This window comes from Mycetomoellerius zeteki, unplaced genomic scaffold (assembly GCF_001594055.1).
Source record: "Mycetomoellerius zeteki isolate Tzet28-1 unplaced genomic scaffold, Tzet1.0 scaffold366, whole genome shotgun sequence".
Taxonomy (NCBI): domain Eukaryota; kingdom Metazoa; phylum Arthropoda; class Insecta; order Hymenoptera; family Formicidae; genus Mycetomoellerius; species Mycetomoellerius zeteki.
The window spans coordinates 10,340-37,680 of NW_017257356.1; the positions used below are offsets into that span (position 1 = coordinate 10,340).

The 27,341-nt window shown below is 31.1% G+C and overlaps 1 protein-coding gene across 3 annotated transcripts; it reads left to right on the plus strand.

Moving 5' to 3' along the window:
• The first annotated feature begins 3,405 nt into the window (after window positions 1–3,405).
• plx (PTB_TBC1D1_like and TBC domain-containing protein plx) lies at window positions 3,406–27,334 on the plus strand. Of its 3 annotated transcripts, XM_018453172.1 has the most exons (16): window positions 11,324–11,781; window positions 12,294–12,509; window positions 20,934–21,086; window positions 21,307–21,495; window positions 21,747–22,055; window positions 22,361–22,559; window positions 22,662–22,778; window positions 22,849–23,074; window positions 23,174–23,491; window positions 23,580–23,860; window positions 23,949–24,110; window positions 24,198–24,514; window positions 24,686–24,938; window positions 25,028–25,146; window positions 25,255–25,479; window positions 25,898–27,334. In XM_018453172.1, exons 2-16 carry the CDS (start codon window positions 12,393–12,395, stop codon window positions 26,795–26,797), a joined length of 3,885 nt encoding a protein of 1,294 aa, XP_018308674.1. In that variant the 5' UTR covers window positions 11,324–11,781; window positions 12,294–12,392; the 3' UTR covers window positions 26,798–27,334. The 3 variants fall into 3 exon arrangements, with proteins under 3 accessions (XP_018308675.1, XP_018308674.1, XP_018308676.1); XM_018453173.1 differs by lacking the exons at window positions 11,324–11,781; window positions 12,294–12,509 and adding an exon at window positions 3,406–3,741; XM_018453174.1 differs by lacking the exon at window positions 12,294–12,509.
• Window positions 27,335–27,341: the final 7 nt, after the last annotated feature.

Sequence of the window (27,341 nt, forward strand, 5' to 3'; positions counted from 1 at the left end):
ACTCCGACGTGGTTTATCAATAAAATTAATTCCATTATTCTAACAGCGTAACACCTTTAGATGGTTCTTTATTCCTGCCATTAACTGCAACAAAGATAAAAAAAATATATAAACAGCACAAAAATATATGTTCATGCTGTTAAAAAATTAGTGTTTTTTTTTTAAGTACAAATTGATATTAGATTAAAATGCAAATTAAATATGCTTTTAGAATAGGCTTGCAATTACTCATTGTCAGGCTTGTTGCTATAGTTTCAGTATTGCTATAAAGTTTCAGTATTAATATAAATATATTATAAATAAATTATCTTATATCATTCACTCGTTGTGATATTTAACAAATTAACAATGGTTTTATCAAAAAGGGTGCATTACGAAAAATATGTAATGAAAAAGGATGCAAACTAAGGACATTACTGGAGAAACAGCGAATATAGAGAATACTTTTGATAAATAAAATTAAAAACTGCCTAAAATCTCAGTATTTGAATTAACATATTTATTTTTTAGGAAATACATTGCATTAATTATATTTGAAATTGTTTGACAAATGATGGATTCATTTACATTATCTTTTATTGTATTTAACTATGTAAATTTATAATATTCTAAGGGAATAATTTACCTAAGACTCAGAAGAACACGGTAAACAATTTTTTTTTTCTTAAAAGACGTATTTGCAGCTTCGAGATTTTTTGTTTTTATTATACTTTTATCATATTGTAAATTTAGATATCTTATTAGTACCAAAAAATTAAAAACTCACACAGTAGGCGGAATTCAATACTGCAGCTGGGATAGATGATTATCGTCATCCCTAGTCATCTGACGTAAGAAACCTAAAAATTTTATAATCAAAAAATATGTTTCTATGGCCACTATTAAAATTCCCTGTTAAAATAAATTTATATAAATAAAAATAGTGACTAATTGAACAAAAGTTTCAATTTTTCGACTACATTTTTTAACTTAAATTGTTATAAAAAATAGAGAAAAATTTAATATATAATTTCCACAAAAATTTATGGTAGGTTAAATTTATTTATTTCTATTTATTTCTAATCTGCGATTTCTGGGCCAATAACAATTCTTTTTGCTCATAAAACTCCCGTTTCAGCAATTCTTCTAAACTTCAAATTATTCTTACCATTTTCATCATATTAAAGGTACGCTTCTCCAAACGATCTATTCTAATTCCTTTTGCATATAAATAAATGGCATTCCAATTCTATTTTAAGACTTATTTATCTTTTTTATCAAGAATGAGTACAAATTAACATACTTTATAATTCCAAAATAATTTTAAATTATTTTAAACAAATTAACATACTTTATAATTCCAAAATAACTTTATAATTCCAAAATAATTTTAAATCCTAAACACGAAAATGTTTTAAATTTTATATCACTATAACTATTATATCACTATTTATGAAACAAACTTGAGTCTTCTTTTTATTATAATATTGTTTCCAAAAAATCGCTTTTTTAAAAGGGAATTGCCTAAAAAGATCCTATTATACTGTAACATCAAGTCACCTTTTTATTTACAATTGGCTTCAACCATTGTAATTTAAGCTAATATTAGAAATATTTCAAAAATTCTTTTGAGAAAATATTCTACAAATATTGAAAAATAAAATATGAGAAAAAAATCCGTTTTTTTAAATCTGAAACAAGCGAATATCCCTTTAAGGGTCAGTTGTTCCATCTTCGGATAAACTATGATAATTTATCTAATGGATAAATAAGAGAGTAAAAGTATAAGAGTAAGAGAGTTGAAGTTTAAAAAAAAAATCGAAAGGTGGAACAACTTAGCTCAAATGACGTAGGATAAATGATAATTTATATATGTTTGTATTCGTAGATAAAGAGCAAAAGAAGTTTGAAGAAGCTTCACAGGGGTGAAGATCCCCATATACACGTGTGTACGATCAGTGCACGGATATATGAGAGGGAGACGCCTTATACGTGCTAAAATAGCGTATGGTACTTAAAGAAGAAGAGTATTGTTGCACCATCGTCGTATTACAAACTATAGAGAATTCTTCGACCATCCCTTCAATACCCTTGTCGATTGTCCCATCAATCTAATGAATATTTTTTTATATTTCTTCCACCTTCACTTTTTGTAAAAATGCAAAAATTATCCTCTTAATCTTTTTTAATTTTTAATTTTGCTCTTAATTTTTCTCACATACAAAGAAAAGATATTATATAAGAAAAAAAACTTTTCTTAAGAAAAATATTGCTAGGCGGTTTTATTATATGCAAACTTCCAAAAAAGGAATTTCAATATTATCTCTCTATATTTTAATAAGAATTCCATATATTCAAACAATGCACAACAAGCATGATGATTTGATCTTCTGTCGCAAGATGGCGCAGCGTGACGCATTTAAAGATATGATTAATTTTATTTCCTATCTACTTACGTATGTGTATATTTTTAAATAATTATACTATTTAATAATTTACAATGTTACTAATTTTAAACTATATTTTAAAATCTCAAAAATATGAAATGTGTACATAAAAATAAATTTTTTATATGATCGATCTTCGTTATTATAAACGATTGTTATTATAACTTCCTCGTCAATAATGTTCAGTGATATTATTCTTTTATACTATAATGACTAACTACAATAATTAATTTTTAATTGTCAACGATAAAATCGTCATGCAATGATGTAATAGTACTATATAATATATAAGAAAAATCTCTTGAAACTGTACTAATAATAAATAACAAAAAACGAATTAAGTGATCACCAAGAATCTTTGCAAAAACGGCGATCATTTCTTAAACTTTTTTCGCTTAATACGGACAATATCATTTAATATCTTTTCAGAGAACTTCCCTGAATTCTAAACTTTTAACGACATTTTAAAGGGCAATGTGGTGTTCTTCTATTTTCAAGCCTTTCTCAATTATGCGAAAATAATAAACTATATACGAAATGCAATCAACCACATATAAATAAACGTACATAATTCAATTCTAAATTATCGCCAGCGATAATTTAGAGACTCTCGGAGGACAGCAGTCTTCAATTTCCGTAATCTGTGGCGAGATTAAGGTGGTTTTATAATACAATCTCAAAGGATCACTTCGCTCCTGACGAAGATCAAACCACCGTAATCCCGTCACTGGCTCGAAACTACGGAGGGTCGAACTATCGTCTACCTGTTGTGTACCTTCTCTCTCGTGTGTGTGGTGTGTGTGGGGGGGAGGGAGGGGGAAGACATTCTCTCTCTCTCTCTCTCTCTCTCTCTCTCTTCTCCGGTGACAGGCCGACAGGGGGCCATCAGGGGCCGTCGCGAGTAAACAAAAGCGAGTCTTGTTGTCTCGCTGGCCTTAGAACGTTGTCGCACGCAAGTAGTGTACGCTGGTGTACGCCTGACGGCAGTGTCGCGTTGTACGTACGTTTACATTGAAAGCTGTGTAAGCGCGCGAGTGTCGTTTACGTCGGGACTTGCGGGTTCTCATGTCCTTTGATTGTTCGAGAGAAGGTGGCACCGCGCTGTGGCTCGACCGATGAGATGTGGTGCGGACGACGCGTAGCCTGGCGGGACCGTCGACGGCGAATCAACGACTAAATAAAAAGAAATAAGGACGAGGTGGCCGACGACCGCTCAGGCATCCAACGGACTCCCCGCGGGAGTCCCGCGTCAATCGCCTTGTCAAAGCCCAGTCAAAGCGAGCCGATCGGATCAAAAGGAGGAGTCACGAGGAAGGTAAGGACACCTCTCGTCACGAATCCCGTCCCATCGCAAGAGCGAAATCCTCGGATAAGGCGTAATAGACGACTGCGACTCCGTGAATGGCGTGAATCCGGAATAAGGTTATGTTTTTACGCGAGCGTTTTTTTTTTGCTACTCGAGGTAGAACCGTGCGTATCGCTGTTCGATAATCACGGATGTATCCTAAGTAATGCGTAAGCAGGAATAATTTTCACAACTTTTTGCGATCGTTATCGTCGTGGCTGGTAACATTCACCTATTATGCCGTGTCTTGCGAGAGATTTGGAGGAATTCGTGTGAGAAAATCTCGTGGGAGCAAGTCTCTCACATATGTATGTAACAAAAACACGTAAAAAACGACAGAGGGACTCTGAATATTTAAACATTTGACGTCAAAATGTATTTAAGAGAGGCTGTATTACGCACATTTTCACAAATACAATGCGTTAATATTTAAATAAATCAAAGTTGTATGAATAACATCATATTTTTATTTAACAATATACTTGTCTAATTTATTTACTTTGTTTTTTTATTATTTTTATTGTTATAATAGTGACAAAAATCTCAATTGTTTTGTGTAAGTACTTTAAACATTCAAAATGATTTATGATTTGTAAATAATTAGGATGAAATAATATAGTTTATTTACACACAACAATAATTAATCTCTACATTGCGATAAAATTTTACATAAATCATTGAATAATTAAAACTTTTATAATGGATTTGAGATTTTTATCATTATTTCTTAATTACATTTTCATTAAAGCACATGTAAAAGCACTTCTTTTGTTTAGTAAAATAATTTTTGACGCAGCTTCTAAATCGTTATTAAATTTTTTTATTACTTTCAATTGCGATCTAGAATAATTTGTAAATTTTTCGTAAAATGTTTCGAGGGAGCTTGCATGTTAATATTCTTATTAAAGCTAAATTGTTGTTTTTTGGATTGTTATGTGCATTGTACGTGCACAATGCATAATGATATCTTAAGCGATAGCTTATTTTTACGATTACTAATGCGCAAATTCCTTCGCAAATACAGTTTTTTTTTTGTTTAGTTTATTCTTGTAAAGTTTATTCTAATGAATTTTTTTCCAATTTCAAATTTTAAGTTATTACATTTTTACAAAACATTTATCGTTCCTCTCACAAATTATTATCATTTTCTTTGAATGTATTCTACCCTCGTTCTTAAATTTAATGCTTAAATGCGTTCCTATCGCTTCTAATGGCTTATCAACTTTAAATTTTAAAATATACGTTTCTAAACGAGTCCAATTTTTAAATTTATACTTTCACACCAAATGTTAAACGAATTATGTAATTTTACTATCCTACTTGTCAGTGCCCTCGTCTTGCTTTTATTCTTGCGTTTAAAGATCCAACATTCCAATCGCTTTTAGTGTCTTATCGATTTTGAATTTTAAACGCGCTTCTAAACGAGTATCTACGTTTCTAAACTTAATTTCATATCAAAGTTTAATTGAATTAGGTCATCTTGTCATCCTTTTATTACGTATTCTAAAAATATCGATGTGGATTTAATATCATCAGTAATATGAATTTCAAACCCCTGATGTTTATATCAACATCATCATGGTGTGGAATTAAAAATCCACGGTGTGTTAATATTAACACCAATATAGTGAAAATTATATAGACACCGTATAGTATTAAATCCACACTGATATTTTTTAGAGTGCATTCTTACTCAAAACAATTTACTTTTTTTATATTATAAAATTGATTGGAGAAGCGACACATATACGCAATAATTACTTGTTTCAAATATGTATTTCAAATTTTTAAGAAAGTTCGTATCCGCAAATCTATCATAAGTTTATTACAAGCATCAAATTTATTCAAAATATATTTTAAAGTTGGTATAAATCTAATACTTCGATCAAGATTGTTGAATTAACAAATTCGATTTGCTTACTAGTCATATAAAGTAATTTCGATCAATTTTATAATATTCTTCAAAAAGAAATTCTTATTTTGAATACATGTATTAAAATTTTTTTGTAAGATTTATGAAGTGCATTTTAAGATTATTATCAAGAAAACATTCTTTGTTAAAGATAACCATTATTTAAAAAAAAAGAAAGTAAATTGAGTAATCACTTTTCTTAGCAATAGAATGATATTTTTCTATGTGTAGTGTGGCCTACCCTGAGAGAAAACGAAATAGTTCTAGCAACTATAAATTTGGCAACTTTTGCAATTGAAGTATCTGTAACTAGTTTTACAAAGTAATAGAAACTAAAGTAGTGCTGAATATTATAAAAATATAGTCACGGTAACAAATTGTATGCACTATTAATTAGTAATGAAATAGTGACTCAACTACATTGAGTAGTTACTTGGACTTCATGCAAATAGATATAACAATTACATTTTTCTAGTTCAGACAAAAATTTTTAAAGTGTCGCTCAGTACGAGTAGTACGCGGCTTTGTCACCAGAGGGATGTAGCGGAGTTCAGTTTCTCCTAAGAGGGAAACCACTCAGCTTACAATAAAAGGCGCAGCCTTTGGTTTCAAACTTGGAAGACAAAAATAAATAAAAAATGCATACATAAATTTGTAACTATGTATTATAAAGCTTTAATAACAACAATAAGTAAATTAAGTGTACTAAGAAAATATAGTAATATTAACCATTTATAAATTGATTATATGGTTAATGTACTATATTTTCTTAGTTCACTTAATCTAGTATTCTTATTAGAATTTAATAATATGTATATAGTTGAGGCGCTATTTCACTACAAATTTATAGTTACTGATACGACTTTTTTCTCTGAGTGTATCAATTTTAAAATTCAAAATACGCGTTTCCAAGTGAGTATCGAATTTTCTAAACTTAATTTTGTAACAAATGCTAATCAAATTATATCGTTTTATTATCTTATTTGTCATTGCATTCGTCTTGCTCTCATTTTTACATTTAAAAATTTAGCGTTTCAATCTATTATACTTCAAAACACGCGCTTTCCCAAGTGTAAAAAATTTCTAAACTTAATTTTATACTAAAAGCTAATCGAATCATGTCGTCTTGTCATCTTATTTGTCATTATACTCGTTCTCGCATTTAAATTCAGAATTCGAATCGCTTCTGGTGCACGCGTTTCCTACGACTCTGATTGTCGTCTATATAGTATATATATATATGTAAAGTAGCCAATCGCTGCTCGCTAAGCAGCCAATCGTGTTCCACGGACGCCATATATCGTCATTTCACCGCGACTATTATTAAGTTTGTCCTTAACAATCGTCAGGACTACCGCTCGCGGATTGCCAGCTCGTGTCGTGGAGTTAATTCGCGTCTTTCGTGCGGTGCCGCGTAACACGGGCGACGAGGCATTTAAATCAAATATCTCGCTCGTCTCGCTTCGTCTCACCTCACCTCGCTCCGCCTCGCGAAATCGCACGGTGAAAGTCGACAGGAGCGACTTTAAAGTGACGCCGATTTTCGAATGGACAGGTAGAGAGGGAGCGAAAAAGCGCACCTTCGGTAAGTGGCCGCCTCTCTCGTGACCGCCACACCACATACCCGAAAGAGGTGAACCACCGGCAAAATTTTATGTATTCGCGCCTGAAGCTGAAACTTAGCCATCCGATTCTTGATTCGACGCATTTTACGCACGTGTCAGACTTAGCGTTATTATTACTTGCGAAAACAACTTATTATTATTATTTTATAGCAAAATAACTGTCACAACTTGAAATATAGATTTCTCTAGAAATCTGTTGACTCCACACTTCAAAATATCGTATTTTCAAATAAACATCTAAATATCGAAATTTAATTGCATACTAATTGTTAATATTGTATTGTCATTATAGTTATACGGTTTACATTTGCGAGTTATATTCTTTCGTTTATTGTCGAGTTTAGACTATTGTTGATATGCAGTTATTTACAGCTTTATTACTCACGCTGTTTAGCCGTGATAAATGTTTAGCTGGGCGTTATATAACATATTTAGTTGTTGTTATTATGTTTGTTTTACCTTTTGGCGCTGTTGTACTTGTTGCTAGACCAGCTGAAACGCGAAGATAAACGCATGCTAAATTAGTATTAAGCTTTTACATGTAAACAACGTAGTTTATATACGTTAATATCTGAACGATAGTCTATAAACGATTCAAATAAGTGAATAATTAAAAAACAGCTACTAGTTCTTCCTGTTTTTTTTATTATCGCCGATAAAATATAGCTCGTATACTCTATATTGCGACCATCACACTCGAGTCTGTGTTTCATCGTACGGTTATAAAAGAAATTTGAAATTCTCTTCGAATGTAACATTTTTTAAATATTCTAAAAGTGATGTTCTTTTGCAAAAATCTCTATTACATCACTATGTGACTCTCGAACACTGTACACTATTTATTACGAAAAAAAAGTAATAATAAACGCTGTGTAAAAAGAAAATACATTTATAAACTCAATTAATTGCAATATTTCAGTGGAGAGAGATAACGTCGTACTACGTTTGTACTATTTTTAGCAAGAATACGACTTATGCTTATCTTTTCGAAAGTTTCAAAAAAGCAATTTGGATTGATATCAGTCTAATTCATAGATTATTATTATTATCAAAATAAAATGATAAATATCACAAACACACCTGTCAATGCCTCATTATGAGTAAGCTTCAATAAGATAACACGAGAATATCTCGATTATAATTGCATATAACTATTTTCTTGCACGCAAAATTAAATGCATTGCATCCACACAAAAAGTTTATACTTATAAGCTTTTTTTAGATTAATATATTAGGTCTGCTCTTTTTCAGTTGAACTTCTTGAACTACAGTTCATTTTTCTTCTTTTTCTCTCCACGGAGAAAAAAAGGACAATGCAAGAAATTCAACTGAAGAGAACAACCTGTTGTCTGTCTAACGAGTTTTGTATGTCTTATTGCATACGTCATAATGAAATTTTTTTATCATAAGTCAAATATTATGATTAAGTACATGAAAAAAAGTTTTGCTGAAGTATCTAAAAATTTAGCTATTTAGATACAAATCTGAAAATAATTTTGTTGAATTATGAAAATAATCATGAAAATAATTATGTATAAAATATTCAAACTAGTTGCTAGAACGTCAAAACTTTTTGTAGCCTTGCTCATTATGCTTGAGATTTTTACGTATAATTATTTCGATGCTCCAACATGATTATCTTCAGATCTGTTTAGCTGAATTTTTTAATATTTCAGCAAAATCGTTCTTTCTGTGTAATACTATATCTTTATGAGTATCGTGTTGAATAGCACACTTTTTACTTTACATTGTCATTTGGCTATTTATATCAATAAGTCCGTTCTTTTCAGCTAAATTTCTTGGATTATTGATCTTATCTCTTTTTGTCCAACATAGAGAAAGAAAGGGGAAAGATGAATCGTGCAGAAATTTAGCTAAAAATGACAGACTTATAAATTTCAGTTATTAGATGATTTGCTTTTTTTGCAAGCGTTTTAAAAAAATTTGATATCGCCGATTACTATAGTGACTACCAAAGCGCTATTGAAAAGTCAAACACCAGTTGTGGATTATCATGCAGTAACCAGTGTGTTAATGGTAATCAATTTATTTTATTTTTCTGTTTCTTTGTTGAGATCAATTTATTACGTTTCCGCGAATTATACATTTAATTTCAGAATAAATAGATTACTGCATAATAATTTACGAATATTTAGTACCTATTTATTGTATTTTATGTTTTTATTTAGTATGTTTTTTGTATAAAAGGATATATATGTTGTGTGTATATATATATAATATATATACATATTTATTTATTTAGTTATTTATTATATTTGTGATATTAAATAATTAAAATATTTTTATTAATTATGATATAGCAATTAATATCAAGAAATAGTAAAGCATAATTGGTGATTATATTCCATTCTTTCAAGTTTTATTTTCTTAATGTCAGTAAGATAGTGATAGAGACGTTGTGTAACTACCTCTTTAATAGATCGATTTAAATTAATGTGAAAGTAGCATTCTAGGATCAATAACATAGTGTTATTATTACAGCATTATTACAACATCTACATGATACCACTAGTCAATGAGTATAATATTGATCGATTCCTGGTCGATGTACGAGTACTAATTCGATTTGCTGATGTTACATATGTAGATATCCTTTCTCATGTATTATCGATGTTTTCTACATTGGTTTTTGCGGATGACGCGGGATCGCACTGCTGGGATTTTCCAGCATTGCTATTCAATTTCTGTTCACTTTTTCTATTAAGCTATTAACGTTAATCCTCCGATGATCCTATCGTTTTTTATCTCGTGACCAGCCGCGCCCTGTACTAAACGCATGGTCACTAACATAAAGAAATACAATTTTAATTATTTATATTATTGAAATGTGTTTCAAATTATGCAAAATGCAATGATACAAGGATATCAAGCGATTTCTGACATTTATTATTTTTAATGACACTAATAGCCAAATGACAAAATAAAAAAGAATTAATAATCACGATATAATGTCGAACTAATTAGAAATATTTTAAACTATGCAGGAAAAATCTTAAAACTTTTTATTATTTTTTAGTCGTTATTTACAATTTTGAAATGTTTTGTGTGTTATTTTTTCCATTACACTTTTCAACGTCGGCTGCATAAACGATTAAAAATGACGCTCAATACGTCCTTCACGAGTGCAACAGTAACGTATCACTAGGCGTGCTTACGCAATTACAAGAAAAAGAAACGAAAGGACCTTTCATGGTTCACTGGCACACACGCATTGGTATTCTTATTTCATCTCCAACAAAATCGCTCCATTCCGTATACAATCGCAGTCGCTTGGTGGAACAAACTGATTATGCATCGCTGGCACCAAACGCGCTCTATCACCTCGCTGCTTCATCTCCGTTTACGAAAGACACATCACATACACTCGTGATAATACGAATATGTAAATTGCGACGAGTGTTGTTACTGCATAAATGCGAGAACGTATGATAATACATAAAGATCTACCGTGTCAAAACAGGCACGTATCTAGATTGTATAAATACAAGAAATATTAATATCATCCGCAAGAAGACCGAAATCATCTTCTTTGTTTGTATTTTAATTCATATTATAATTTTATTCAAATTATAAAATTTCTTAATTTAAAATTGTACCGTAAATCTTTAAAATTTATTTTCGGACTGCATGCATCATCCTTTTCGTTCTTTATTGGTAATAATACTTTACAAATTAATACTCTTTCGCATTTTTCAAGCATCCTCTCTCACGTGAATCAGTACATTGAGAAAAATATCTAACTAGATTAATTGGAATTTCGATTGAAAGTGGACGATGAAAAGTTTCTCATTGAATCTATTAAACTCTAGTTGTAATAACCGGAACTCTGATGGATATAATCAAAATCTTCGTTCATTTTCAACCAGACATTTTTTCAAAGTATGTGATTATGATCAGCAAACTATATTTTTGGACTTTCTAAAAAGATTAAATCCCTTCAAATAATAAAAGTTCAAATAATAATAATTCATATTAAACCCTTTAGACGTAATTAAAGGCGAAATACTTGAACCTCGCTCAAGAAATAATTAGGACTCCCTCTGAAGGTTAAAGTAGAATCAGTCGTGCGGAAATATCTCGCCTGGAAGGCGAGTAATCCGCTCCGAGAATCATGATTGCCGACCCCTTCTAATGCCGAGTCGTAACTGCGCCACTGTTTTCACATTTGAGGAATATTGGACGTGCTAAATAGGAACCGTGCATTACCTGACAGCGCGCAACCACCAGTCGAGTGGTTCATTCGTCTCGTGGCGTCGCCGTGCTCCAATACGTCAGTCTATGTTTGCTCGGCCGTCAGCGAAGACGACGAGCGACGCAACGTGAACTACGAAAACACGTTTTGCAAGTGCCACGGAAAAAACAAGATCACCTCTCAAATCACGAACAAATTCATGCAGAATTTGACGCGGTGACGTTGGAAAAATAAAGCAGTGATGTAGTTCAGATTTTATCGTAAGTTTAATTCGGATAAATTTTAATAATAAGAGTCTTGTTATCGGGATTAGCATTATTACAATTTGCCTATATTAAATATTTACAAATAAAAATTAATTGCAAGAACAGGTCGCGTTACTTTGCATTCAAATTACCTTTGAGTTCGATTCTATCACGCAAAAATGTTGAAAGTACACAAATGTCGATAACTTAGCAAAATTATGAAAATTTTCGACTAGTTCTATTGATTGCTTTTATGGCTATAAATTTATATATTATATCTTCACAGATCGATTATGTTCAAGAGCGTTTTCACTTAGTATTTTTTACAATATTTTTCGTTACACTTTGCTTTTAGAAAAATGTTTTCAACTATTAAAAGCAAATTTCAAAAATATCTAACGTAACAATCGTATTCAATAATCTTAAACTAGGAAAAGTTGTTAATTAAAAAAAGAAAGATTTATTTCTGATCTCGGTCAATGACATTTCGATGACAAGCTGAAGATTGTGTTGTTTTGAACAAACAGGTACCAGGTAATCGAGTGTAATAAAGTGTGCAAATTTATTTCGCATGAGACCGGTAGAATAAGGCTAGAAGTTTATTGCGCGAAGGATCAGAAGTCAAGATGATAACGGTACCAATATCAGCCTCCAGTCCCTACAGATCTTACAGCGACGGCAATAAGGTCGCTAAGGAGCCCTTGGTCAGGGCAGCGGAAGATCATCTTTTGCCGAATGCACAAGTACGTGTACTTTGTTTGTCGAGTGACACAACCATTTTTCTTTTTTCGACGTTAGAATTAAAATCACATTTGATACTATCCTCGATATTTCTGACTTACGTAAATTTCGTAATTACGTAAGTGCACCTGTGATTGGTAATGATATGTAGCGTGTTTGTTCACTTTGCATTGATAGTTTTAGTGAAACTGCATGCTTCAGCAAATCATTCAGTTGTTCATGACCGCTAAAGTCATTTACGTAATTTTCTATTGTTGCATCTCTGAAATGACTCATAAATGAAGTAAACAGCTTCCACATTTTTTCTTTGTCTTTTTATCGTAAAATTGTTTTCGGGAAAAACTGAGTTAATATTTTTAATGATACCAATTAACATACTAAATTTTGAATTTGTGAAATCTTCTGTATTACTGTAATTTAAATGCGTATTAGGTAATCTTGAAATATCTTTTATACTATCAGAATTTTTCTAATCTTTTTTAAATTAGATAAACGTTACATAAATGTAGATGAACTATTATGTGGAAAATTTTGTTTACTTATATCCTTCGTCCAGGATGCCAAGGAATTTCACCATAATTGCTGACGACACGCGCGACAATGGGTTAATTAGAGTTAACCCGATGCGACCGAGTGGAACGTGTTACTTTGATACGTCGTGACAAATGACAGCGTTATTAATTTTCTTCATTATGTATTCATCACCTAGATTTCTCATCAGGAAATCTGCCAGTGATCATTATCGCATACTTCATCGCTCTATCTTTGCCAAAAATCGATAATCACTATTTTTAAGTGCCATCGAAAACTCATCCGTTTCTCTCAATTTACTTTATATTATTTACTGCATTTCTCTTATACGTCCATCAAATACAGAAAATTAAAAATTAAAAAATTGTTGCAGATAATATTTTACTAATTGCAACACGCTTACTTTATTTTTTTTCCTTTATTTTAATGGCTGTAAGTCCGTAAAACTTCCATCTAGATATTCGCAAAAGAAAAGATGTTAAGTTTTAGCTGTTTTTCGGCCAAAGTGAAAAAACTCCGAGATGTTCAAATTGTATATCATGTTAAAGGGCTACTTGAATAGAATCGAGTGGTGTATTGCTTATTTTAGAGAAATATAGGAGAAATCGTGATATAAAAGTCAATAAATTTAATGTTGTCATAACTTTATTGATAAAAAAATTGTTAAATATAAGACATCAAGACATTCCAAGAATTTAAGCAAGGACTGTATTGTTACAAGTGTTACAACACTTCTAACTTGGAGATTTTCGAGCAACGAAGTCTGATATAAAATAATCATTTGGTTTTGAATAACGAATATGTTTATCAAGTTATATGTATTTGAATCGCAATGCAGTTTTTGTTGCTTAATTCTCGCGATATCTTACTTAACAATTTTTTAATTTATCGCTGTTGGTAAAGATTTCTTCCATGTTCCCGATGTTTCCTCAAGATAAGCGATGTATCTTTCAACTCCACTTGAGTAATTTTTTAATATAATATATAATCTGTACATCTCGAAACTTTTTCATTTTGGCCCGAAAAGCAGCAAAACCTTGACATCCTTTATCAAAATCTGCTTTAGTAATATACGACAAAATTTCAGATTTTTACAATCTTGTTCAAAAAAACTACTCTACGATTACGTTCTCTCGTTTCTAAATCACTATGCCTTGTCCCTTTTTTCCTTCCTTCCGCTAACGGAAAGGCGTATTTTCGCGAAACCGAGCGTAGAACGATCTAAATTTACTTCGCCGGACAAGCAAAATCCCAAGTCAGCAGCTGCCAGCCAACCGTTGACTGACCGTGTTCCGATTCCCTCGTAAGAAATACAAATGCTTCTATCGTCCGACATTCCTGTCCGAATTATCGATTCCTCGTGTTTGCATAATCGTGCGTCTCGTGCGTTACAAGATTTAGCAAAGGAAATGTGCATTGAAAAATTATCAAGTTTTCCGTCTCAATTTTCATTTTATTCATAGACGGAATTCCCGGAAGGTCTGGCCAAAGTCTGGGTCGAAGTCCCACTGACTCTGGCAAAAGCTCCAGTAACACTGAAGATAATTTTACGTAGACACGTAATCATGAAAATATGAAAATTGGCAACTAATTCACATACGCAAGCGTGTCGCACATGGACCATACCTGTACATGAATTCTGCAAAAGCTGTAACTTGGCAATGAATCTACTTAACGTGATTCATGGAACTTAATTGTAACATAAAGCCTTTATTGTGCTTCTACGATGTTCGATATGCTTGTATAATGAGCAGGTATTCATATCAATGACCGTTACATTCGATAATTATTACTTCCCTAGCCCAAGAACCCATATTAACTTTGCATGTATCAATTACTGAAAGCAACTGAAGCTGCACCATCTATGTAATCGTATTCGTGATGAGAATTTTAAGTGGCGATCTTCGCATGCCACTCGGGAACACGGTAATAACTATGAACGACGGTCTGACGGTAAAATGATCCGATAATTGATTGATCGAAGTATTTATTTATCGAGAATAGTTTTTTGTATGGCCTTCCAGAAATGCATTTCTATTAACACGTATAAAAAATGTAGCAAGGCTCCTGACTACTTAATGCAGCCATCTTGGATTGTGACGTCAAAAGTAAGAAAAATATATAAAGAAAACTCTTGCAAAAAAATTACATTAAAATGTAAATATTTTTTAATAAAACAACATTGCAATCGTTAGAATAGATTTGTAAAATATACCTAAAAGTCTCCTATATTCCGATAATTCAATAAACTGTATATTTATATCCGTATATTTATTTTATTGATTAAAAACAAAACAAACTTTATGATAGCTGTCGAACTGAGATAAAAATCTAATTTTATTATATTTCGAAATAAAAGGAGAGTTTTTATATTTTACAAAACTCTATCAACTGCAAATTTATTTTATAAAAAAAAACGTTATTTTTTAATATATAGAAATTTTTGTAACAATTTTCATTATGCATCTCCTCGTTTCTGACGCCATCAATCTAAATATCCGATCAGGAGTTTTAAATGGAACACACCAAATTTTTAATAAGACCATCAATCTTTCACCAACCACAATCGATATTGATTTTTTTTGCTTTTGTAAAAAGAAGATAGGGATGGAAAAGATGATGAAGGAAAATAGAAAACGATAGAGGAAAGATAGAATATAAGAGCGAAAGATGATTATGAATTTAAAAAACGTTGAGAAACACTGCATTATAAGTTAATATCTTTTTTTTTTCGTCTTATTTCGTCAACCTCATGTTTACTACGTATGCAGATGACAGTGGGCGATGGTAACCAGCAGGTTTTTCTGAGATCACTTATACTTCGCTGCCATCACACTGCCTGTCACATGCGATATAAATCGTAGGCGTAAATTACGCGGAAAAATATACAGAAAATTTGATTATTTATATCTGTGCATCGAGGAAAATACTAGTAGATTTGTTTTCCGTGCGTATTTATATACATATAATATAATATAATATAATATATAATATAATATAATATATTGTATATATATATATATATAACACACTATTTCGCATCTCAATAAACTATCGTGCTGATAAAATTAGTTTCCGAAGTTTACTCGAATATTTATTGCTCCACTTCTTACAGCAAAAATTAGCTTAATGTAATATTAATATTCGTTGATTTATGCAGAATTAATTTGAAAAAATATTTCAAATCCAGTCATGTTAGGTCCAATTATAATTATGTACAAATTATGCTGTTTTTTAATAGATAAAACTAAAATTTTATAGGTGAATAGTTATAGATATATATATGTATTTTCTTAATTATAACAGTTTATAAGTTATACAATTTAGAAATACACATAAATTAATTACTTTGTCTTATATAATTATGTGTACATAACGAACTTTTTTAAAAAATTAATTTATATAAAAGCAAGTTCATATCAAATATGAGTAATTTACATCAAACTTATCGAATATTAAATACGATTTCATTTGCGTGAAGCTGTTATAAAGTATTATATCGTTATGCTTGAATAAACTTCACCAAATCAGGTAAAGATTTAGCCATTCGTGAACGGATTAGGACAAATTATCTGCATATAATTATACATGATGAATTATTTACTGTACAACTCAAGATGTTCTGTTTAATATTGTTAATACTCGAGTATACACAACATCTCAAACATTCATCTGGTATCTTTACTAATTATTTTTCCAAGAAGCAGTTAAAAGAATGAAGTTGTGACTTCAACACTTGAGACTTCACACACAATGTGCTGGTCACGAGATATATTTCATTCTACCAGTATCGATACCACGATCGATCAAGCTAGACGGAACATGCTTTTTTGTATTTTTTTTTTATTAAAAAATATTTTTGCTTATTGTATGATTTATAATATTCATGTTGTGTATATCAATATTTCTCGTTATTATGTCAATATTTAACAAATTTAAATTTAATGTGAAAGGAAACCTAGACTCTTCAACTGGGCAAATTCTTCAAGTGATATTATACATTATTAAAATTTAAACTAAAATTATTTTTTAAATATATTAATTATAAAATATCTAATATATTCGTATTACTTATTTCTAAGAAAAGTATTTAAAATTTGTATTACAGAACCTTTTTGTTTTTATATAGAACTGGTAGAACAAAATATTAAAATCATGAAATGCAAAGAGTTAATAGTCAAGACTTTTTAACCAAAATGATGAGTTATAACGTTTCCGATAATTACTCATTGTTGCTCAATCAATACAACATAAAATTCTATTTTCGGGAATCCCATTTTAATAATAACTTGACGATCAAAAGTGACATAAGTGACACAATTATCCCATTATCGCTAATTATTAGTAATTAATACGTTATTATTCTTCTCGTATGTGCATTTACATAATCGTGCTTTCAGCGCGACTGTTAATGAAGCATTGTACAGCCCTCGAGGTCGTTCGTGGGAGAAAGAAAGACGATAATGATTCTTTCTTTGGTCCCAACATGTGTCGAAGGAGATTCGCACGAGGAATAAATTAGCTCCTCGCATTTCGACCCTTCTGTTACACATAATTACTGTCAATGTAGAACTCTTCAGATGCACAGCACTGCTCATCGCAATTAACAATAACTAGTAGTTCGCAACGATAAAATACGGATCGCGTAACGTTTTTAAGGCATACAATGTAGTTACACGTTCCGACAAATACTTTTTTCCTGTACTGCTCTATGCAATTTTGTATGTGGAGTCACGTTTGCATAATATACTCGGAAATTTATGTTAAATCGAAATCTAGCAAAAAGCGAAATCGATACCGATTCGACCTTAACAGTTTACATAATCGTTTTTACTTGACTGTGCATGTGTATTTAAACACATATACATACATGTTAATAATGTCTACAAATGTGAAGCAGTCGGAACATACATATACTATTCCAAGTTACCTTCTTTATATTGGCTTAATATCGTCTAATTTGTTGCACTCGTATCCTTTCTCTAGCTGTTTTTATGCACAACCTTGACACACCTTGTAATTTTTCATGCGTATTATAAAACACAAATAAGACTAATCTTCTTTCCGTTATATGTGAAAACGTTATATTATAATTATTCCAATAAAAACGAAAAAATATTTTTTTTTATTACTAACAACTTTAGTAATATTAACATCAAATATTAATTTTAACATTAAAATTTATGTATAAGTTTAACATAAATATTTCAACTCTTATTGTTAGAGAAAATTTGTAACGCAATTACTAACAGTATAAGATAGAATTTATTCAATATTAGCTGATCTAACAATAAGTGCTTAAATATTGTAATAAAATGACATTTTTAAAATATTTTAAGTTAAGTTTGGTTCTTGGACTCAAATTATATTAATACAATTATCTTAAGGTTTAAGAATTTTAAGAATTTGTATTAATGGCCGATGCAGAACAAAACAGAACAGAACAAAATAGAACATTTGAAATAACGTTAAGTTTATAATATCTGGTTTATCATACTAATATTTCACCTTAATAACGCTGGGTTACTACAGCTATATAACAACGAATTAAAAACTTGTTTAATAATCTTCAAGAAAATTAAACACAATCAAAATATATGGTCTTTTCACGCAATTTACATCGCGCTCATCCTTGAGTAGAAATATATCCATCAACGAACGACCGATTATATCGTCTCAATTGAAACGAAACTCGGCTTCACGCACGCATTAAGTTTGCTCTCGCACGTGAATCTAATCGCACGTTCATGGCATCGATTCGTGCATCATCTGATGACGTACGCCAACAAAATTAATTCGATCAATTGAGCACGAGAGACAAAGTCAAATGTATGAGCCTCCATGCGCACGCAAAGTGTCAAGTGCCAGAAGAAAATAGCATCGATAGAATAGTTCGAACGTCTATTTTCATTGCCCGGCGAATTGTATTAAGAAAGATATGTACGTGGTTTTTTGATAAAGAAATCTAAAGACCTTTATCTTTCTAAAATTAAAATCATAATTTTATGTTTATAAAGTGTATTTATTATAAGTTGTAAAACATTATTCCAGTAAACAATGTACAATATATTATAATATAATATTCGAACATTACTAAAATGCCCCTGTAGAGATTATATCATAAAACTTATACATTTTTGTATGTATTTTTATTTTTGTTTTTTCCTTGATGGATTAATTATTTTACGTTATTTAATGGAAAATTCCTAATAATGTACTTGTGATATCGTATAATGAAAAATTGATAAATAAATTCTACGAAGGACCGTGATACGCTTCTATCGAATGCCAATAATGCTGCACAACTTTGCGGGAACACAGAAAGGAACGTAATAAAGCTTGTGCCTTAATTGGATACTGGAAGCCCCTCTATTAACTCAGTATCTTCTTTCTATGTCACTAAACAGGCGAGCTTTTCCAGTATTTGGTCAAATATTCGCGATAAATCAAAATATTTTTGAGCAATCATTTTCGCAAAAGGATCATCGTTATGCGAACATGTCGTCGGAAATTGCAATTATCATTATACAAAGATTTCACTATTATCATAATAAGTATAATATATCCTCGCTATTGTCCTGTTCTCTATAATTTTCATCTGCGTGCCTATTGGCCGTAAAGAACTCATTAGGAAAATTATGTCGCTCTCAATCCCACGTCGTAAATATGAATAATAACATCAAGTACGAAAAAAAACAAACGGACTTTCCGAAATCAAGTGATATTACATATGTATATTGAAAAAAATCCAAGGTTTCTGAAATAAGCAGTTATGAAAACAATTGCTGCAAAATGAAAAGCAGCAAAATATATTTAACTGAACACATAAAGAGGATTTTTTTAATTCTGCGACATTAATTTTCTCTCCTCTCTCTCTCTCTCTTTATTATATTATATTATAATACTTACGCTTTTAATTAATTTTTCTTCTCTGAATGATTCTCCCATTAATCGTAAATTATTTATATTTCTACAATATTTCTAAATTAGATCTTTCAAAATCTTAATTTACTTTTATTTTTATTACGTCTCTTTTTTCTCTTTCTCTTTTTTTATAATTCATTATAATTTTCTTTTGATGCGCCGAATCTTTGTTATTATTATGCATTCTACATACATATGTATGCATATATATGTATAAAGAGCTAAATTAAAGCATCTTTTCGGACGAAGTCCGAAGTCACAAAGACGATGAGCAGCAGATGTGGAACGTGGGAAGAAATTAGAAGGAGAGAGAGAGAGAGAGAGAGCTCTTTCGAAACAAAGACGGAGGATGAGAGCCATGCAGTCCACGAGTGCTGCTGAAATAAGTTATTTCTGTCCACGGCCATCGGCCACGTTTAATGCACGTTTCCTTGCGAAATCCGTTTAGTATATCAATGGTCAGTCCCGTCATAATGTTTTATATCTTGAATTATTTCTAAATCAGATATTCTTTTCACGAAAATATTCTCACACAGAGAAAATTACATTACAAATAATTTTTAGGAATTAGCATTTTATCATAGCGAAATATAACTTTAAAAAAATGTAATAATAAAAATATTAATTAAATCAATAGGATTTCTTGTAATTAAAATAATAAAAAGCACTAAATAACGAATTTTTTACTACTCGAAGTCATACTTCTATAAATAAAGTAATGAAGAAAGTGAATAAATTTAAAAGGATTTTTAATTATAAACTTAATAGCAATTAATATCTTTCATGTTGTATGTATTATTTAAAAAAGAAACATAATCTGTTACTAATTGGTCTCATTTGAAACAAAGTCAGTTGTTTGTTTTCTTTCTCTTTTTATAAGTATTTTTTCTTCTTTAACAATATATGTTCTGATAATAGTTCATCACGTTAATACTAGTTATATAATTAATGCCGTAATGTTTTATTTGCAGATTTGTAAAGAGTCCTTGAAAGACATGAAGGAACATTCGGCAGCCCAACGAATGGAGAGAGATAAGGACTTGCCACAGCGGTCGCAGAGCAGCGCGGCTAGCTTAATTTCTATAGGTGCCGATATATCTCCGAGTTCTTCCCAATTCTTTGAAGTAATTATCCTTTTTTATATTTTTCCTTATAATAGTTTACAATAATTTATATATAATAATTATCCGAAAAGAGTCTATTTCATTATATAGGACGTCAGTAAAACAATAAATAATGAATTAAAAAGAAAACTTTGCTATTATCGATCTTTACTTATCTTTTAATCGTCTAAAACTTGAGAATTAATGATGTCTCCACATTCTTTTTGCATTTGGATTTCAGGTATTCTATATTGGCAAAATCAAAGTATCGAGTCCAAAAGTACCAGAATCATTCATTGACGATGCCTTGATAAAGTTTCGCGTTCATGGACTTGAAAAATCGAGATCTTCAACAAGTAATCTTCTGTCAGATTGCCAGCGGTTGAAACGTCAAGCTTTGATGTCTTCCATTAATAGGAGAAACAGTACGGTAAGAACTAAACTTTCTCTGTGATCAAATACTCCTGTTTTAGACATTTGTGATACATTGAATTAGAAATTATTTATGTTATAGCAATAAAAAAATTTTAATTTTGGCATTACTAATCTCTTTTTATGATGGATAATGCCGTGAAAAATATTTCTTCTATTTGTCTTTATGATCGTATAGTTATTACGAACAGATAAATGATTTTCATACTTATAATTAGTAAAAAAGGAAATTTATCGTTATATTTTCAGGAATCTACCGCCAGTGAATCAGGCAGTATTGAGAACGTGTCAGGAAATAGTATAATTCCAAGCGTGAATCCGCTTGGAATACCGCCAGTCTTAAGTAGCTCCGTGGAGACTTTTCCAAGAACAACTACCAACCCTGCAGAAAACGATGGTCGTGATGGGAATCGGACATCCGAATCTTCCGCTACTTCTAATATCACTGTACCTGAAATTATGCGAAATCGCGCGGCATCTACTGGCAGTGTTTTAAGCGGCAGAAGAGATTCTACTATTAAAGGAAACGATGATCACAATCGCACTATGGTTTTTCAGGTATGGAATATAAGAGAAATGTCTTTATTCTTATTGCACTTCGCTTGTAATGATATTAATTATTTTATGATCGTTATTGAGATATATATATATATATATAATCTATTATAGTATAATAATTAAGCGCATGTGAGATTTTAAAATATATAAAAAGAGATATAACAAAAGAATCGTATTTATATAATAATAACAAAAAAAAGAAGAAAGAACGATACGACTTTAGACTTATTTTTTATACATAAATGTTTTACACATAAATGTTTTATATACATAAATATTTTATACATAAATGTTATATTTTTTAGGTAGGGCGATTTGATCTGAGATTGATTAGCCCTGACAGAAAGCAGATTCTTCTGCATAAACAATTAAAAGACGTAGCCAGTTGCGCACAAGGCATAAAAAACCCTGAGCACTTTGGATTTATTTGCAAAGAATCGGAATATTTCATCGGATATGTCTTCAAATGCCAATCCGGATCAGTCGCCGATGACCTTGTTGCAGGCAAGATTTTTTAATTTATCTATAACACAGTAAGACTCATGTACTATTATTCTTCTTATTAGAATTATTATTTGTTATGCTAATTTCTGTTTTTCTTCACAGCAATTAGTCAAGCTTTTCTTACGACTTGCGATGTTGTAAGAAAGGAGAGGTATCCTGTATTTTCTTGCGATCACTGTCCTATGTATTGGTATAATAAATTATGCCAAGAAATTGAAGGTAATTTAAATTATATATTATAAAAATGATGTAATTTTATATATATCTAAGATATCACACACGTTTTTAGGGCAAAACGATAGAAGAGTTCAAAGTATTATCTTTTCCCGTATGGAGTTATTACCGGAGGATGAGCAGGAAATCGTTGTGAGCAAGTATAAGGGCGCCGAGGCTGCGGGTAACATTGGCGTAAGTTCCTCAAGTTTACGAGAGCAAAATCAATTCTTAATGCGACTATTGCGTGCTCATTGCGAGTCGAAACAAGCTAGACATGTACATGATACGGCTGAAAATAGGTAATGCACTATAAACTGGATATGTAAACACAATTTTCTATTAGTATCAAAATATAGTTTACAAATGAAGCATTCTGACACAATGTTTTTACATTGCAGGAGTGAATTTCTTAATCAATATCTAAGCGTCGGTGTTGGTAGCACGATATTTATGAAAGCAAAACGCTCTCTTACAAATAGTTTTGATAATCTCATGAAAAGAAAAGGTTCGCGTGATGATTTCGGTCTGGGCCCGCAACTGAGAGACACGAACCATCTGAGTACGGGGATACAAAAGTATGGTAGTCAGAGTCCAGATAATTCGCGACAATCATCTATATTGGATATTTCACCGGAATCCAGTAGACCAAGATCATTGCGTGTTTCGCCTGAACAGCAAATTGTAAATAACGGACCAAAGAGTTCCATGATGGATATGTTAGTACAATTTTATTGTATTTCCAAAATTTGTGGACATTTTTTAAATTATATTGTGTATTTTATGAGCTTATTTTATTTCTCACAGCTTTTTAAAAGTTGGTAACTCACCTAAAACATCCCCCACGGAGACCGACGGGAATAGCACAATACAAGCCAATAGTTCGTGGCGGCAAACGATACTAAACAGAGTTGTGACGCCGAATAAAGATCATAATGCTACGGAAATTGAAAAAATCAATATCCTAAAAAATTCGGAAACGCCCGTTAAACGTAGATCAAAACAAGAATTGCGAGATTTGTGGAAGAAAGCGATCAATCAGCAACTAATACTTATAAGAATGGAAAAAGAAAACGCAAAACTTAGAGGTAACAACTCTCATATCTGAAAATATATTTAATCCTCTGATATGTAATGGAAGATTCATGTTATCTAAATTTTTTAATAAAATGATAGAACGTCAAGAGGAGGCAACAGTAAAAAGGATTAAACTCGAATACGACGAGCTTAGTAGCTGCGCGCGTGAAGTAATAGAAGTTTGGGACCTTCTTGTTAGTAAAGAATCGCGAGTCTCTACTAAATGTGATAATCAAATGCTTTTACATGCTATTAAGCAAGGTAATGAGAAATAAAAATGTATCTCAGCAATATTCTTAAAATGTGACAAATTTTTTAATCTCTTGCCATATATAAATTTTTTAATAGGTGTACCAAAAGGAAAAAGAGGTGAGGTGTGGCAGTTTCTAGCCGAGCAATTCTGCTTAAAACAACCACCTATAGATACTCAAGATTTTCCAAATTACAACACACCGTATGAACTTCTCCTTAAGCAACTCACATCTCAACAACATGCTATCCTTATTGATTTAGGAAGAACTTTTCCGAGTCATCCGTATTTTAGTTCACCCTTGGGACCTGGTCAATTAGCACTCTTTAATTTATTGAAGGCCTACTCCTTGCTAGATCATGAAGTTGGTTATTGTCAAGGCCTCAGTTTTGTCGCCGGAGTGCTTCTATTGCATGTGAGTGCATTTTTAAGTTTTGTATTATATATATATATACCTATATATATAAAATTGTAAAGTTATGAAATAAATTGTTAAGTAAATTATTGGATAGAATACACACACATATGTATACATATTTCACAATAATTAGTTTTTATATGAAATATTTTTTTATTTTCTTATTAGATGGCGGAGGATCAAGCCTTTTTCTTATTACGGCATCTAATGTTTCGTCGAGGACTTAGAAAATTATACTTGCCAGATATGGCAGCATTGCAATTACACTTATATCAACTCTCTAGACTGTTACACGATCGCTTGCCAAGTATTTACAATCATTTCGATAAACATGAAGTTTCACCTACTTTATATGCTGCTCCGTGGTTATTGACGCTGTTTTCTAGCCAATTTCCTTTAGGTTTTGTAACCAGAGTTTTTGGTAAGATATATTCCTCGTATTTAATAATATTATATATGTTTAATTTATAAAGTTGTTTGTATATAATTTTACTAATTTTATTTCTATAGATTTACTTTTTCTGGAAAGCTCCGAAGTTCTTTTCCGTGTATCGGTCGCATTATTAGAAGAACACCAAGATCAATTGCTATGTTGCGATAGCTTTGAAGAAATTATGGAATATCTCAAGGTAAAGTTATAATATTTCAATCCTTAATCATTTATAAGCAATAAAAAATGAAAAAGTGAATTTATATGAATGATTATTATCGTTATATGTTTCTATCTTTTATTTTAGACACGTGTGCCGGCAATAGACAAACAAAGTTTAGATCGCATAATGAAACGTGTATTTTATCCTGACTTGGAAATCACAAAACAGTTGAACGAATACAGAGTAGAATACCAAGTGCTTCAAGAGGAAATGATATCGGTGAAGCCACAAATGGAGAATTTGGAGAAATTCAAATTAAGAAATAAGCAACTCACGCAAGAATTTACACAGCTTAGCGAGCAACTTGAGGTAATTCGAGTTTATATATATATATATATCAAGTTTTAATTCTGATATTTGATAAATATATATATATATTTAATTAAGAAATTATCGAGAATTAAAACTTGATACATTGTATGAATCTTAGGATCGCATTTTGTCAAGTAACGATAACAAAGCGCATTCATTTAATAATTAATAGATATATATATATACCAATATTAAAATATTAAGTAAAGTAGAATAATTGTAATTAATGTACGAAAAATAATGAATATAGCAAATCTCAAATCAATTTTAAATACAATTTCATACAATTTTTAATCTATATTTTATCATAAATTTATCATTTTTATATGATACTGTTGTTTTAGTTCTTTTACTATTATTGTTCTCTAAATCTCTACTATACTATTATCGTTATGGTACTGAAATTACATTACAGATTACTATGAGCAACTTACATAGGCTCGAAACAGCGCGTTCAATGCAACAAACTACTATCCATAGACTTGAGTCTCAAAATCGCAGCCTTGAAGTAACAGTGTCTACATTGGGTGCGTTTATTCAGCAATTAGCGGATACACGTGCTGATATCGAAGTCCCGGGCGAAGTTCGTAGAATAATCGCACAGCTTAGTATGGTCGAAAAACGACGAAATACTAGTACCAAATCATATCCTTTAAAAGTCATCGAAGACAACAAGCACGGAATGATAAAAAGTAATTCAACTGGAAGAGAATCTCAAAATCTTTTAAGGAATAACAGCATGGATACACCGTACCCATTGAAGTCCACTCTAAGCCAACCCAACTTAGCAACGAAATTAGAGAAAGTCTCTTCGTTCTTTTCGAACTCACACAATCACATACAAAAACAACGCGCGCAATTAGCAGCTCTTAGAAATGAGTATTCTGAACAAGTAAGAAATAATGACGAGAATGATCCTAAGACAGTCAACATCGACATTCAAATTACGGATACTATGAATCTGGCAAACAATCCGGTTCCACAAAACGAAAACAATTTAAAAGTTCCAGCTACCAATTTAGAGAAATCGATATCGTTACCACTGAAACTCAAATTGAAATCGTCGAAGTCAGCATACGAATTAAGTTCTGTGAGAAAGGTTCCCACTAGTAAGCTCGAAGTTACGAGTAATGATTCATTAACAAATTTGACAGGAACAATACACCCACTCGATACTTGTAGCGATGTGAATTTCCGGTTTAGTGGAACCACGAAACTAAAATCTATCAAACCTGTGAAATCTAGTCAGAGTTGCCAGGAAGATAGTAGTAACAAACAAAAGCCAGAACAAATCTCCGATCCTTTAAACAGATAACAGTTACTTTCAAATGCATCTTCAAAGAGCATCTTATCGAAAAGAATTTTCATAAAAAATATATATTTAAAACGATACTGGTGATGAGTAGCTTAAATTAAAGGTTGCATCTTTATATTTGATTAGTTTTGTGATTTCCGCGCCATAAATTAGCCAATTTTGAACGGAGAAGTTTCAAAACTGGCTAATTTATATAATGACAGAGGGAAGGAAAAATAATTCTTTTTTATTCTTATTCAGATCTAATGTGTTTGGCAACACATTACAACTTATGAAAGTGAAATGTTCTGAAACTATATTGAACATTTTTGAAAATCTCACGTACAGATATATAGTCGATTGAAAATCTACTATCTTCAAATGAACATTTAAAACTATATATAAAGACGTATTAAGTATTCAGAAAATGAGATAGATATCAAAATAAGGTACTAAAGCATACATATATACAACCAGTTTCAGATTGCCAAAGGAAGTGCCAAACTTTCTCTCTCTGTGTTAGAATATTTTATAATAAGACAAAAACGATTTTAGTTACTTAAAG

Coding starts and splice junctions, on each gene's coding strand:
- plx (XM_018453172.1), top strand. CDS start 12,393: ATGATAACGGTACCAATATCAGCCTCCAGTCCCTACAGATCTTACAGC. Junction 21,087..21,306: donor GTTCTTCCCAATTCTTTGAA/GTAATTATCCTT, acceptor TTTGGATTTCAG/GTATTCTATATTGGCAAAAT. Junction 25,147..25,254: donor AAATTATGGAATATCTCAAG/GTAAAGTTATAA, acceptor CTTTTATTTTAG/ACACGTGTGCCGGCAATAGA.